This window comes from Lissotriton vulgaris, chromosome 8 (genome assembly GCF_964263255.1).
Source record: "Lissotriton vulgaris chromosome 8, aLisVul1.2, whole genome shotgun sequence".
NCBI lineage: Eukaryota > Metazoa > Chordata > Amphibia > Caudata > Salamandridae > Lissotriton > Lissotriton vulgaris.
The window spans coordinates 861,296,312-861,312,768 of NC_141696.1; the positions used below are offsets into that span (position 1 = coordinate 861,296,312).

The 16,457-nt window shown below is 43.6% G+C and overlaps 1 protein-coding gene across 2 annotated transcripts in view; it reads left to right on the plus strand.

Annotated features, from left to right (window-relative positions):
- The window catches only part of GPR143 (G protein-coupled receptor 143), a 372,216-nt gene that overhangs the window by 235,957 nt on the left and 119,802 nt on the right, over window positions 1-16,457 (plus strand). The window contains exon 9 of one of the 2 annotated variants that reach the window (XM_086934793.1): window positions 4,733-5,351. The exons of the other annotated variant lie outside the window; for it this stretch is intronic. Coding sequence (XP_086790919.1) covers window positions 4,733-4,746 — 14 coding nt within the window. The 3' untranslated portion in view covers window positions 4,747-5,351. Of the gene's footprint in view, window positions 1-4,732; window positions 5,352-16,457 lie in introns of those variants that run through there. 2 annotated transcript variants of the gene reach the window in all.

Below are 16,457 nucleotides of genomic sequence, written 5' to 3' on the forward strand. Positions count from 1 at the left end.
TTTCGGAGTTGTAGTCACTCCTTCATCACGGGCCTGTGGTCTTTGCTTCACGATTACCCGCTAAAGGCCGCTCATCACACTTTGACCCCATTTATTAGCGCCTAGAGAACTATAACCATATCAGTTCTATCCTCCTTGATATGCAATGGTTACTCCTACCTGTTTGCATTCATTTAAATCCTACAAAACATGTACGAAGCTGACAGAACCCTTTATCTTGTCCACACACTTAATATTCGACAGTCTAGACACCTTCCATTTGTTGGTCGAATGGTTATTATACACAGAAGAGTGCCCGTCACAGTTTGGGAAAAACAAAACACAACGATGGCTCTAAACAGATAGATGTCTCTCGCGTAAATATGTCCTGTTTAACAATGTCTGAAGTAGTGAAAATCTGTATCCTCTTTCTGGGCCTCAAATACCTCATTCGCTAAATGTCTCTCTAAAGCCTACAGAGAATTTCACCAGAGACGGTGTAGCCGTTCACCAACCATGAGTAACACCGAAAGATGTTTAGAAAGTAGTCCTGCCTTCTTCATCTGCCTACAAGTGTTCACTTGCTGCAGTTTCCAACGCACGAGCTAATAGGTCATACGGGTCGAAAGAGATAAACAAAGCCAAAGCAGGATTTTCTAGAAATTCCAGCTGAGAAGCTAACAAAAGGCACGCTCTGCACATAAGCACAGTTGCCATTCAAGGCCCTTGATTCCTCCTAATTTAAGAGCAGCCTGCGGGGGAGGGGTGTGTGTGTACACAAGAGATTTTCCCATTTAAAGGGGAGTGGAAGACATTATTGGAGGTCCCTTGTTCCATGACCGAAAAAGATAAAGTTTGGAACTAGAAAATAATAATCAGAATGACTATTTACTGAGAAAAATGGCACGAAACGATTCGTTTTGGAACAAGAAAATATTTGCAAAAACTTACAGCGACAGGAAAGAGCTATAAAGTGAAAGCTAGAATTATAACAAAACATTGAAGCTTGATGACGTTTTGGGAGGATAAAAAAAACATAGTTTGCTTGAGGGTTTCGTAAAAACGGAAAAGAAAGGAGCTAATTTCAATTCACTTAATTTTAGTTGATTAGTTACAACAGATTCCGTTTTAGAGACACCTGTTAAGAGGACTACAGAGATACCACTTTAAATTAGCCCCAATGCAATATATACACAGACAGGCAGGCAGGCGGGCAAGCAGGCAGGCTGAATAGAGGTATTCAGTGAAGAAACCAAAAGTTACATAGACGTTGTAGTTGGCATCAGATTTCACTCGTACAAAACAATGGAAATTCAGCAGTTATAGTTACCTGAGCTAACTTTAACTTACACCCTCCCATGCACTGCTTATGATCACACATATTACAAGAGTAATGACAAGGCCAGTGACATCACTGATTACATCTCCAATGACATCACTGATGATATCATCCAGTGAGTATAAGTGTTCCATAAACGTTTCTGAGTCTTTACTACCAATGAGTGATACTGTTTCTAACATATGTCATTCGAGTGGCTTTGTGGCTGTAACAGTGTGGTAGTGTATGAGTGGCAGTAGGGGTGTGTGCGTGGGTTTGTAGGTGGCTGTTAGGGTGAATAAATGGGGCGTGAGTAGCTGTATGGGTGAGTGAGTAACTGTGTGAGTGACTGTATTTTTGAGTGAGTGGGTGGGTGTGTGTCTGTATGGGTGGATAAGTGGCTGTATGAGTGGTTTAGTGTGTGAGTGGCTGTATGGATGACTGAGTGGCTGTGTGAGGGGAAACAACCTCTACAACGGGGTCATTACACCGCGATACCTTTACAACGCGGTTGTTACAACGACTGCATTGTTAGTACGGGATGCATTTACATAGCAAGTCTTTACAACGACTTCCACTAGGGGACGCTGAGTCATTGGAAATAAATTCCAACACCTTCCCTACTGTTGTGCAAACTGGAGTAGGAATAGTAAATAATACTATTCCTAAGTCCAGCGCGCCCCTTAGTGGAAGTCGTTGTAAAGATTTGCGATGTAAATGCATTGCGTACTAACAACGCAGTCCTTGTAACAACCGCATTGCAATAGCATACAATGTAATACATCGTGTTGTAAAGTGCTATATTCTGTGTGAGTGGCTCTATGGGTGGATGGGGGGAGTGTGTGTGTGAGTGGTGTATGGGTGACTGAGTGGCTGTGTGAATGGCTCTATGCATGAGTGACTGAGTGTGTTAGTGGGTTTATGGGTGAGTGGCTTTCTGAATAGCTTTATGGGTATGTGAGTGGATGTGTGAGTGGCTGTTTTGCACACTAAGTATCTGTGTTAGTGTCTGTATAGATGAATGAGTGAGGAGGTGTGTGAGTGCTTGTATCGATGTGTGAATGGGTATGTAAGTGGCTTTCTAAATGAGTGAATGGATGTGCGAGAGACTGTATGAGTGAGTGAGTAGCATCGTTAGTAGCTTTATGGGTGAGTGAGTGGCTTTATGAGTGACTGTACAGGTGAGTGGTTGTGTGGGTGGCTCTATGGTTGAGTGAATCGGTGTGTGGCAGTAGTTGACTGGGTCGGTGATGGAAATGTGAGGGGTTGTGTGGGTGGGTGTATGAGAGGTTGTATGGGGGTGTGAGTGGGCGTGGGAGTGGTTATGTGGATGATGTCATCAGTGATTTCATTTGAGATGTAATAAGTGATGTCACTAACCATGTCAAGATTGATGTAATAAGTGAGGTCATAAGCAGTGCATTGTGGGGGCATAAGGTATAGTTAGCTCAGGTAACTATAACTTCTGAATTTATAGGTTTTGTACAAGTGAAATATGAGCCTAATTATAATGTCTCTGTAACCTTTGTTTTTTCCACTGAATTTCTAAGTTTAAAAAAATGCTATTTCCTAACTATAATGTCCATGTAACCCTTGGGTTTTTTCAGTGAAGTTCTGAGGTTTTTTAAATTCTATTTCCAGACTATAACATCCTTGTAACCTTTAATTTGTACACAGCTTTGCACAAAATGTCTACCCAACTGGAGTACTTTCTATTGGTTAATTAGTAAGCGCTACCTCGTTGCGTAAATGTCTAGTGCATATTGTACAGCTCAGCTGTGTAATAGACCAGGTTGAAATGTCTTTTAAGACCTTGTGTGCTTTTCAGCAATGTCATTGTTCCTCATGCATCTTTATCAAGCACATTTAAAATTCACAAATATATAAGTGACTCTATGCATGTGACTGGGTGAGTGGGTTTCTGAATGGATCTGTGAGTGGATGCATGAATCTCTGAATGGGTCTGTGATTTAGTGCATGAGTCTCTGAGTAGGTCTCTGATTCAGCATGGAAGTGTCTGAGTGGGTGCATCAGTGTCTGAATGGGTCAGTGAATGATGTGTGAGTGCCTGAGTGGGTCTGTGAGTGAGTGAATGTGTCTCTGAGTGGGTCATTGACTTGGTGTGTGAGTGTTTCAGTGGGTCTATTAGCACGTGCATGTGTCTCTGAGTGGACTGTGACTGGGTGCATGAGTCGGAGTGGGTCTGTGAGTGGGTGCGTGAGTCTTTGATTGGGTCTGTGAGTGGGTGCATGAGTCTTTGAGTGGGTGTGTGACTTGGTGCAGGAGTCTCTGAGTTGGACCATGAGTGGGTACATGAGTATCTGAATAGGGGTGTTAGGGAATGCATGAGTCTCTAAGTTGGTCTGTGAGTGGGTGTGTGAGTTTCTGAGCGGGTCTGTGAGTGCGTGCATGAGTGTTTGAGTGGGTCTGTGGTTAGGTGTTTGAGTCTCTGAGTGGGTGCATGAGTGTCTGAGTGGGTCTCTGGTTGGATGCATGATTGTCTGTGTGGGTCTGTGAGTGGGTGTGTGTCTCTGAGTGGTCCTGTGAGCGAGTGCATTAGTCTCTGAGTGGGTCTGTGAGTGGGTACATGAGGCTTTTTAGTGGGTCTGTGGGTGGGTGCATAAGTCTTTGAGTGGGTGCATGAATGTCTGGTCTTGAGTTCATGTCCAAGGAACATATAGCCGTCAATAGTTCACCGATTGGATAGAAGACCATTCCACACTTCTATGGCTGTTACCAATAAGGCACTTCTGCTAGAGCTTCTTATGAAATTGTATTATAGTCTGTTTAACGGATGACCCTAGTATACAAGTGTGGGCCCACTTCACAAATTTTCCACTAAGGATAAAGTGTCTGATTGTTTACTGGTCATGGTGACATGTTAACCCTGGATTGTAGTGCAGCAGTGGTGGCAGGGATGACAGTGATTTCCTAACCAACAAGAGCATAGCAGCCCCTTACTTGGAGATCATGGTGATTGTGTGTGAAGACTGAGCACATGCGTACTTGTTAGGTATTAATTGTAAACTCATTAGGTACTGCATATGCCAGGCCTCACAATCCATATTGGTCTGTTGCCTTCCATTGCACTGATAAATGTTTTGCATCTCATTACGCTGTTGCTACAGGAGTGGATTGATGAGCATCACACTATTACTGATTGCTTTGTTTCCGATTTTAGATTGCTTGTATGTTTTCCAGATTGATTGACACCATATATGTGGTACTATTTATTTAGCTGATGTCTAGTGCCTTCAGAATCCTACAGACTGCCAGTCTTAGTTATCTAGATAAAATGGGAGCATTAGATTCTCAAGAGTCCCCTACATCTTTATAAGGTAGTCTTCTCGATATTTCTTGATTACTGCATATGTTTACATGTTAATTTAGTAATTGCGTGTTAATAAATCTCAACCTACATTGAACTGATTTCAGGTGATGTCCCATGACCTTTTGGAAACTGTCAGTCAAGCAGGCACCAGCCAAGCATCGCCGCAAATCTTCAAATACTCTGTGGTTTACTACCCTTCTTGGTCAATAAGAACTTGTACTGGTGCAAAATGGAAATGTCTGGATACAACTTTTATGTTCACATTTTAGACAGGAGAGGTTGATACACTGCCAAAAGGTACGGAATCAGTTTTAGGTGGTTCCCTTTCAAATGCCATTTTCTAGCTGGACTGCAGGAAAAACTATTGTGCAAAGTGATAACTCTCATGGTGGGTACTGTTCTTGCTGGCTCCAACCAGGAGTATCCCATAACATAAGCGTATGCTGTTTGACTTGATATTAGATTAACCTGAGCAGATTTCGTTGGTGACAACATCAAATTTAATTTACATATATAGTGCCAAATGCCCAGATGGTCTACCCGTTTTTCCTGTAAATTCTGCTGGAGTATGAAAAGTCTGAAATCCAGGTTGTGGTTTCAAACACAGTGTTTGCTGGCAAACAAGAATGTGAAAAGAACTATGGCTTTGAATGTCAACATCACCATTCTTTCTTTACAAGCCTGCAACGTTCCAAAATGAAAAATAAATTAGGTCTGAGTAGACTATGGGCACTGATTGTATAATTATTATTGACAAGCACACTAAAAACAAGGTTTTACTCTTGAGAGAGAAGCTGAACCCCCAATCTGGTTGAGTACATACAAGAGTCAAGTGCGATTTCCTTCATTACTTTCATCTCTTTTGTCATGGTCCTCCATTTGCCTTTTATGTGTTTCAATTCCTACCTATTTTCTCTTCTGTTTGTCTGCGATTCTATTCTTGCTTCTTTTTTTTGCTTTTTTTCTCTTCATATAATGTATTTCCAACTCTTTACATGTGCTGTGTTTCTTTTCATATATGTGAACTTTGCCATGGTAACTTAGGGCCCGATGTAGGTAGGGCGTTACCGATCGGTAACGGCCGAAAATACCGATTTTTGGCCCTTACCGATCGGTAAACAGCCATCGAGATGTAGGGAACCAAAAACAGAAAGAATCGGATAGAAAACCGAATCGGAATGAGTACCGAATGGGAAAGAATCCGATACGTACATACCGAAAATCGGATATGTAACGAATCGGAAAAACACCGAATCGGATGCAAAGACCGAATCGGTCCAATTACCGATTCGTTAGTGACACCGAATCGGGAAATCACCGATTCGGTCCAATTACCGATTCGTTAGTGACACCGAATCGGGAAATCACCGATTCGGTCCAATTACCGATTCGTTAGAGACACCGAATCGGAAAATCACCGAATCGGTCCAATTACCGATTCGTAAGTGACACCGAATCGGAAAATCACCGATTCGGTCCAATTACCGATTCGGTACAAATACCGAATCGGACATGATCCGAATCGGAAAACATGCCGATTCGTATGATTCTCCGATCGGGAAATTCCCCGATTCCGACAGTTGGGGAGATGTAGGGAGGCACAGAAACACCGAAATCGGCTCAAAATCGGTAGAATTCACTCGGTATTTACCATGGATTGCAATCAGGTGGTAACCAACTCCAACCCATATAAACAGTCCCAAAATGCATTGCAACTTGCAGGATGGCAGCTTTCTATGCCATTGCGAGGCGGCTACGGCTACAGCAGGAAGGACAGAGGGAATGGCTAAGAAATGAACAGGTCTACAGACAGAGGGTAACCCTGTTCATGCTCACTGAGGCTGAGATCCTACAGAGATACAGGCTGGACTCTGACACCATACTCGAGCTCATCAGGGACCTTAAGCCATTCTTGGACCACCACACCCCAAGGGCACACGCCATCCCTGCGCACGTCCAGGTGCTATGCAGCCTACACCTGCTTGCGTCTGGCAGCTATCAAAGTGGAGTAGCAGCAGCAGGAGGGGTGAGCCAGAGCAGCCTGTCAAGGTTCTTCCACATATTCCTTGACGCCATGATAGACAGGATGGACCAATACATCTCTTTCCCTGCAACCCACGCAGAACTGCTACAAACTAAAGCTGACTTCTACCAGATGGCACAATTTCCCCAAATCATCGGTTGCATAGATGGCACACACATTCCGATTTGCCCACCAGCGGACACCGAATACATATACCGCAATCGGAAATCTACACACACCATCAACGTGCAGGTGATCTGCAATGCCAAGTGCACCATCACAGACCTGGTAGCAAAATATCCAGGGAGTACCCATGACTCCTATATATTCCAACAGAGCGGCATATATGCACGGCTGATGGCTGGCGAATTTGGAGAAGGATACCTCCTAGGTGAGACACATCATCAGACCCCCATAACACATAGTAGGTAGGTGGAATACATGTATGCATGTGTCTAATGTGACCCCTTTCTCTTCCAGGCGACAGTGCATATGCCCTCCGCTCATTCATACTCACCCCCTACCTCAACCCCTCCACACCCAGCCAAAGGAGGTATAACCGGGCCCACATACGCACAAGGAATGTTGTCGAACGGACCTTTGGCATCTTGAAAAGTAGATTCAGATGCCTGCACAAGAGTGGAGGTGCAAGGCAGTATACCCCCATCACCTGCTGCAAGATCATAGCTGTATGTGCAATGTTACACAACCTTGCAGTCAAGAAGGGCACTGAGGTGGAGTTGTCTGACTACGAGGACTATGACGACGACGAAGCTGTGCCACTGACACAGCCAGCTGGGGTGTGTACGCCAAGTGATGGCAGATACAGACGTGAGGAGATCACTGAGAACTATTTCTGACTGAGTACAGATGCAAAGACAGCTAAATGTTGCTTGCAAAAAATTAAATTTTAATAGTGATGCACCACAGTTACAGCACTGATGTGCATCAAAAAATGGAGTATGTAAAATCAAATAAAGTCCAGGGTACTGGTTTGCTCATCCCCCCTTGCCAGGCTATTTTTTGGCCCGCTTGCCAGACCCACTGGGGTGTCCCTCGGCCCCCTCCGAATGCCCAGCAGCATCAGCGGATCGCCTGGTGCTCCTCCGTGGTTCAGATGCAGCGCTGGCCGGGCTGCTGCGGCTGCTGCTGTCTCCAGCATCACCCAGGTCCAGGGCAGGATTGGAGGCGGTGTTTGATATTATCATGGCCTCCATGGCCGTGGTGATCCTGGCCATCCCCCTAGTGAGCTCAGCCGTATGCTGACTGAGCACAGATTCTTGATTGGAGCTGCGATGGCACAGTTGTGCGGTCGCCGCTGCAAGGCGGGCCATGGCCCGGTTCAGCACCCGGGCATCCCTCCTGCGTGCAACCTCATGCTCCTCCTGTCTGGCAGATGAGTGGGTGATGGCAGTGGTCAGCCTGCCTAACCCTGCTGCGACCTCATTGTTGCTGTCCACAACAGCCTGGAAACCCTTCACCAACTCCCCCATCTGCATGTTGTGCTGCAGGAGCTGGCGTTGGCAGGCCATGGTGGATCTGGCCTGTTGGCGCTGGATTTTAACCATCTGTCCCTCCAGGCCCAGGAACACACTGCCCTCCCGTGCTGGTGCAGCAGTGGTGGTGGTGGCACGGCGTCGGGCACTGCTGCTTCCGGCCTGCTGAGTGGGCTGGGGTGCCACTGGTGGGGGTGTGGTGCTGGCCGGTCCCGGAGCCCCTGCTCCCAGGACAGGTTGGACAGGTGGCAAGGCCACGGTTGTGGCAGGAGCTGGTGTAGGCGGAATAGTCTGCCTTGTAGGGGAGTTTTGTGGTGAGAATTGCAAGGGGGGTGTGCTGGGCAGTACTGGTGAGTGCACTGCTTGGAAGTCAATGACCAGGACTCCCTCCATTCCTAGCCCTGGGGTGTCTCCTTCCTCATCCTCCTCCTCCTCCTCCTCCTCCTCCTGGCCAGCCTGGCTGGTGCTCGGCCCTGCGACTGCAGTGTTGGATGTTGCTGCTCCCTCTGCTGTCGCAGTTGTTCCGCCTGATGGGGCCCCTAGGTACAAAGAAGCATTTGTAAACTGAGTGCCGATGTATTACAGTCAGTACAATTATGGCATTCCACATGTCCTTGCATCTCCTTACACCGTGTCACACTGTTTCCTGTCTTGTGATTCTGCACTGACATTTTTGGCTAACTTCTGCTGACTACATGTACCATGATGCTTGTCTCTTGTATGTTGGTGACAGTACAGTGCTGGTGTTTGCCTATGCATTGTGTCTAATGGGGAGGTGTCTGGTAGGGTGTGTCATGATGCGCATGCTTCTTACCTGTAGCTGTGGCTCTCGCAGAGCTGTCCAGGGTCCCGATTCCTACGATACTCTCCCTCTCGATGGTGCTGGAGACAATTTCCTCCAGCTCGGTGAGGGGTGGCGCCGGGTTGTTGCCTCCTCCAGTGAGTCCAGCCTGCCTTTGAATGTCAGCCAGCTTCCTCTTCGTGAGGCTGCGGATGTCGTAAAACCTTTTTTTCAGTTCCTCTATGGACCTGGGGGTGACACCCGCAGCATTCACCTTCTGGGCGATGTCGGCCCAGATTCTCCTCTTGGTGCTGTCTGGCACGTTGAGGGACAGCTTGCCAAACAGCTGGCGGTGCACCCTCACCACCTCCTCAACCAGCACCTGAAGTTCGGTGGTGGTGAACTTGGGCTTCCTCTTCTGGGAGGACTTCTGGCTTCCTGACTGATCTGCCATTTTCTCCTGTTCAGTTTGCAACCTCCTTCTCCCACTGCTGCTAACTGTGTGTGTTGGGCTCAGGCAGGCTTTCCAGAAACTTCCAGAAACTTCTTAATTAGCTGCACCTGCCAGGGTTGCCACTCCCTGTTTGGGTGGGGGAGGGGGAGCCACCTCATTGGCTGAATCGCCTATTGCCGATTCGGCTTTTACCGATTCGGTAATATCCGAATCAGTAAAATCCGATTCGGTATTATCCGATTCGGTAAAGGCCGAATCGGTTCATTCAATGCATTCCTATGGGCTTTTTCGCCATGGGTCTATGATTGCCGAATCGGATTTTACCGATTCGGCTTTTACCGATTCGGTATTCGCCGATTCGGGAATATCCGATTCGGTGGTAGCCGATTCGGTGATTTCCGATTCGTTGTTGGCCGATTCGGTACTTTCCGATTCGGACCGAGCAGAATCGGAACATACCGAATCTCATTACCGATGCCGACCGAATCGGTATTCATTCGGTTTTTTTTCCCTACATATCGTTTTCCGATTTCACAATACCGATTCGGCCCGCCTCGGTATTTTGAAATCGGAAAATCGCGTTTACCTACATCGGGCCCTTAGTCTCTGTGACATTGTTTCCATTTTCCCAACCGATTCTACTATTGAAAACTGCATTTCTCTGTCTTAATTTCCCTGTGCCCTTTTTATTTGGTCTCTGAGTACTCACACGTCAACCTATTTTTATTTTGTTGCATTGCAGTTTTGGTTCTTTGTTTTTCTTGTTGCACCTTGTCTTGTTTGTTAAGTAGTTTTCAATTGTTCCACGAGGTTGTATATCGACTTACCGTTTTTTGTATTTGTCTGTTTTTGAGTGTTTCTTTTCGGTCATACTTTCTTTTTGTCACCTTTATATATTGTTGGAGGAGGTTTATGTTCCCCCTCTCCAGTATTTGTGCTCATCTAGTTTGGCTTTTTACTTTTTTTTGTTGCCTCCTTCGTCCATTTTTTAATTACCTTGGAATTTTGAATTTGTTTACTTAGTTTGAATGTTTTAAATGGCTACTCTTTTGTTTTTTTTGATTTTGGCTACTGTATTTTTTTTGTTTTGGTCTTCCTTCGGGTTGTCTTCTTTTTGCTTCTTTGTCCAACCCACTAGAATGCGAGGAAGTGATTATATAATCTGGCAGGAGAGATGGAGAACAGGAAGGGAGAAAAGCATGTACATCAAATCCATTGAAAGTGAAAGTATCCATGGGTCGCCATGACCAGGGAGGAGCAGTTATCAGCCGAAATTCTGAATGATAAGGTGATTTTGTTGTCAGGAGATGGTCACACTGAGAAAGGAGGTAAGTTGCAACAATGGATAGAGAAGGCATCAACAGCGAAGGGACCGCCACATCAGATCACCATGGTTCATGATCTAGCATGCATGCCAACCTTAGCATACACCTCCTATAGAGAAACTTCCATGTTGCATGAATTGTGTATCCTTGGCAACACACAATCTGGGCATGCTGATCTGTGGAAGGCCCCAGTACAATAGCAAGGTCTATGCACAACACCAGATGTTAAGATGTGTGTATCAGAAACACATCGCACTAGGAATGTCCTACAAACAGTTTTTAACTAGTAAATGCCACAAAGGTAAGATCGAGGAGGCCGGGGTAGTATAAGAATAGGCACTGCAAGTGTCACAGTATTCTTGGAATGAGTATGACTGTAGGTGCATTCCCCCGCCTGTCTTAGTGGGTTATTAGCACATACGTAATGGGCATTAGCATATGCTCATTTGGACGACAGGCAATTTGGCCTTCATATATGTTATTTTTTGTGTTGTCTGACAAAGTCATTGAATTTGTCGAATGGGCCCCCAGAGACAATAACACTAAAGAAGCAGGGCATCCATATAGGTCCTGACGAAATCCAGGACCCTTAGATGCGTAATTACAATGACTGCAACATGTTCACGCATAGGGATACTAAATTCCTTTAGAAACATCTGCCTACTATTTTTAACCATACCTGAATCACCCAATAATAATGGTATACTGGTTTATTTCCCAGGTATTCTTTGAGTATAGTTGAATGATGACTAGTTAAAATGGGTAGTAGGATATTCATAGAGTGATTATGAGGTAGCCAGGGAGAAAGTATCTTGTATCCTATCAAATGACTCGCCTCTTCCCAGGATTGATAACCCAATTATGCAGGATTAGTGTGAAAGTGCCTTAGAAACAGAGTAGGCAGCCTAAAAGATAAAAAAGCAATTATTTGTTAGGCTTGAGACTATCTTGACTGTTTCTTAATTTTTGTTGGTGGGATAAGAAGTACAGCTACAGCACTGAGTGTGGAGTGAAAATACGTCTGCTTAACCCATTTAACATCGCTTTGTAAGTACACTAACTCAAATTTCAAAGAGTCGTGCATGAGATCAGGTTTTGTTGTTCTGAGTATATAAATTAACAATGGGATTAATACTGCCACTGTTGCTATTCTGGTATTGGGCAATTTTGTCCATTCTCATTGTTCATTCAAAACATGGACTTACACATTACCACAATCCAGGACTGATTTACAACCACTCTAAAGTTCGAACTATATGGTGGCATGGTCATGAAGAGCATTAATTTCATTTATGGTCAATGGTTCATTTAGTCCCTTAGAATTTGTGCTTCAATCATACACATTATGCTATCCTCATACAGCTAATACCAGCACTAAGTACACATCTACACTCCAACGAAATACTGCTCACTCTTCTACAAAACCAAATCACACTATCGCCAAAGCACATTCTCTCAACTGTCTACTAATAAATGCTCGATCACTTTCTAAAAACAAACATCACATTTACCATCCTCTCACTGATGCAAAACCCACCATACTATTCATAATTGAATCATGGTTGAGAGATGATAATTCTCCAGCCCTGCATGAAGTCGTTCCTCTAGGCTATCAAACAATCACCCAAAATCGTATAGGCAAAAAAGGAGGTAGCTTAGCTGTTGTGCTCAGGCAAACATTACATATTACTAAAGTTGACAATGTCTCCATAAAAAATCGAGAGGCTCTTTTTACCAGATGCAATACTACACCGTCTTCCTCCTGTAACTTCCTGCTCCTTTACAGACCTCCACCTTGCAATGTGACATTCCCAGGCACAATTCTAGACATGGTTTTAAACCTGATAACACTACATTCCAACCTATGCATTCTGGGTGACCTCAGCATTTGGTTTGACAAACCCCACATGCCCCATCTGAAAGTAATTGCTGACCTAGACATACTGAACCTGCATCAGGTCATCCACAAACCCACACACAATGCTGGGCACATACTAGATGTAATTTTATGCTAACACCATATAGTTACCTTTCAAACTATAACTCTGGTCACTTGGCCAGAACACCAATTGCTTGCTTTTCAACATAAGACAACACTAAGCGACTCACCTAAGACCACCTTACATGCATCCACCTATCAAAAGTGGAGCAGACTCAATTTGGAACACTTAGAAATTCAACTAACATCCAGTACAGTTCTAGAAACAATACATTCTGTTCAAAAACTATATGAGTGGCTACAGGAAGCTGTTGCTATCCTGATACCACTAAATGCAGAAAAAAAGAAAACAAACTATTTGGAGAAAAACAGAGATAAAAGACATAAAACAACAAATTAGAAAGCTGCAACGTGCCTGGCTCAAAACAAATGCTAATCAAGATAAACTTTGCCTACAGAAAATAGATTATACAAGTCAGCTATCAAAAAAGCTAAGACAATAAACTATTCAGATAGAATTCAAATTGCTAAATGTGCAAATAAAGAATTCTATAAAATACTCGATAAATTTCGTAAACCAAATTGCCTAGAAGGAGCTCATCCTGTTACTCAAGATTTCACAGACAAACTGGCAAATCATTACATGGTCAAAGTAGACACGTTGGACTCATAATTAAAACAAAGACAAAGCACCGGCACTGGCCCTTCAACAAAACAAAAATCCAAGCATACTCTAACCCATCCTCTCCGTTCCTTCCAACACATTTCACACAATGAATTTATGGACCTGGTCATAGTAAGCAGGCCTGCCGGGAGCCCTTTTGACCCACGTCCACCACAAATCTTCAAGACAATTCTTCTAACAACATCCGCTGCCACTCTAGTAAGAAGAATCATCAACAACTCCTTAACTACCGGAATATTTCCAGAACAACTAAAAAACGAAACATACGCCCATTACTGAAGAAAACAAACTTGGACTCTCTGAACCCTCACAACTACAGACTGATTACAAATGGAACTTTCCTCAGCAAACTGATAGAAAGTGAAGCGTTCAACCATATGTTACAATTCATTGAAAATAGTGCCATACTTTCAGACTTCCAAACGAGATTCAGTCCAGGAAGAGGCACAGAATCTGCCCTCCTTGCCGTCTGGGATGACCTAAAGAACACAGCTGACTGCAACGGGGTTGCTGCGCTTCTTCTTTTGGACCTCCCAGCTGCCTTTGACACGGTTGACCATGCCAATCTGATGCAAAGCTGGCACAGAGAGAACTGCTCTAGACTGGATCAATTCCTACCTTCGCAACAGAACTAATGTCATCTATACCCCACCTTTCTCATCCAAACCTTACTCCACAAAAGCAGGGGTCCTGCAAGGCTCTATCATCTCTCCCATGCTTTTCAACAACTTCATGAAGTCATTACCGACACTGATCAATCAATTTCACCTCACGTGCTATAACTATGCAGATGACACTCAAATACTCCTTCAACTGGAATGTCCCAAAGACATTGGAAACTCACCAATTTTCAGTTGTCTTAGAGCCGGGGATCAATGAATGACACAGAGCCTTCTAAAATTGAATGCTTCCAAAACAGAAATACTCACGTGTGGTGATTGGAAACATTATGACTCGCTCGCTGCCTGATGTTCTGGGAACACTGCTTAAAGTATTGAAGGGAGTAAGAAACCTATGAATGGCCTTGTACTCCAAGCTATTGATGAATGCCCAAGTGGACAAACTAGCAAGATCAAGCTTTGTTACTATAAAAACTCTGCGACAGATCTTCCCCCATTTGGGATTTCCACACAACATCCAAGCTACCATCTCCCTAGTTCTGTCCAAACTCGATTACGCCTATAGCCTTTACCACAGATCACCTTTATCGACCATGAAAAGACTACAAGACTACAACAGATTCAGAACTCGGCTGCCCGACTACTCCTACATATAAAACTGCAAGACCACATTGAAAGCCCTGCATTGGTTACCGGTTGCCAGAAGATCCACATTCAAGCTGTTTTGTATCACCCACAAAGCGATAAATGGAACGTGACTGCTCTTCATCAGGAATAAAATCACCTAACACATTCAACAAAGGAACTTCCTCTCTAGAGTGGCCTCTTGCCTCAAAATCCCAAGATACAAGAGAAAACCATGGGTGGCAATCCTTTCTCTGTTCAAGCAGCCAAACTATGGAACTCTTAACCCCCCAACACAAGATCCATGGATAACCACCTTATCTTCAGAAAAGTACTCAAGAATTGGCTCTTCCTCACATAAGCACCATAAACAAACAGAAATATACAGCATATCCTTCTGTATATAAAAATGTATTATGCACCTATATATGTGTATTGCTTTGTATAAACATGTAGAATAAATATTTTTAAAACAAATATAAATAGATCTTCATTAGTCCTGCAAAACAATTGTACATATTACTGATAGTTACATTATTCTATGTTTTAACATGCATATACATAACTGCATAAATAAGTAAATCTTTTCTCATAACTATCTACAATTTCTTCACTATTGCATTGTTTAAAAATATATAAACAAATAAATAAAATTAAGTACAGCAACACTTGAAAGCCGGACTTTATTTAAAGCATATTTAATCTACATATACTTCCTTCCTTTATGCATCTATATGCTTTCCATGTACTTATGGGTCGATATATTTATTACTTTTCATCACATTCAGCATATCCAATGCACTAACCTATTTCTCACCCTATACCTCTCTCAATATATCCTCTATCTCAACTCTCTGACTCATCTCAAACCTTTTACTACTACTATTTCCAATACACTACCCTATTTCTCACCCTATACCTCTATCAATATATCCTCTACCTCCATTTTCTCATTCATCCCAAAACCCTATACCACTACTATGATCCCCAAAATAACCTTTTATAGACTCTTCCTTACTCTACCCCTCCTTGCATCTTCTCATACCTCTTTTACTATTCCAAACCCCCAAAACAAGCATTTATAAATCCTTCCCTCTGACTCTTCCTCCTCCCCACCACTTTTACTACTGCTATGACCTCCCACTAAAACAGTCTAAATCCTTCCCTCTTCTATCCCTCCACTATCCCTTTCAATCCAAATAACAGACTAACATGTCCACCTCTCAAATTAATTTCATATTTCACTATACTAATTCACCACTAATTCTTTATGGGTTCCGGAGTAGTATGCTACTGGCTGAAAAAGCGCTTCAACACCTTGTCAGGGCTAGCAAGCGCCATATGAATGCAAAACCCTTTTCCTCTTCTATCCCTCAGCTATCCTTCTCAATCCAAATAACTGACTAACATATCCACCAATCGAATTACTTTCATATTTCACTTTACTAACTCCCCACTAATATTTTATGGGTTCCGAAGTAGCATGCTACGTGCTGAAAAAGTGATTTGATGCCTCGTCAGGTGTAGTAAGCGCTATATAAATGCAATTACAATACAATACATCAGTGCTACACTTGCCAACTACTTCTATATATTCTGTGCTCAATCCCTTGTACTGCCAAACACCTCTAAGATGTTTACTCACAGTGAACACACTTAACAAATACATTCACATGTAACTTGGGACCCTGTCTATGTGACTTTGTGTAGTGTCAACTTAAATGTCTCTCATACTTAAAGGACAATCTGAACATTCCTCAGATGACATAGAATATACAGCATGTGCTCTTTTGCGAATCATATGCAACACTGTAACGCATCAAATAGAGGCCATCAATTTACAAATAAAGGAGTGGTGTTCTACCACATGTACGGCATGTGC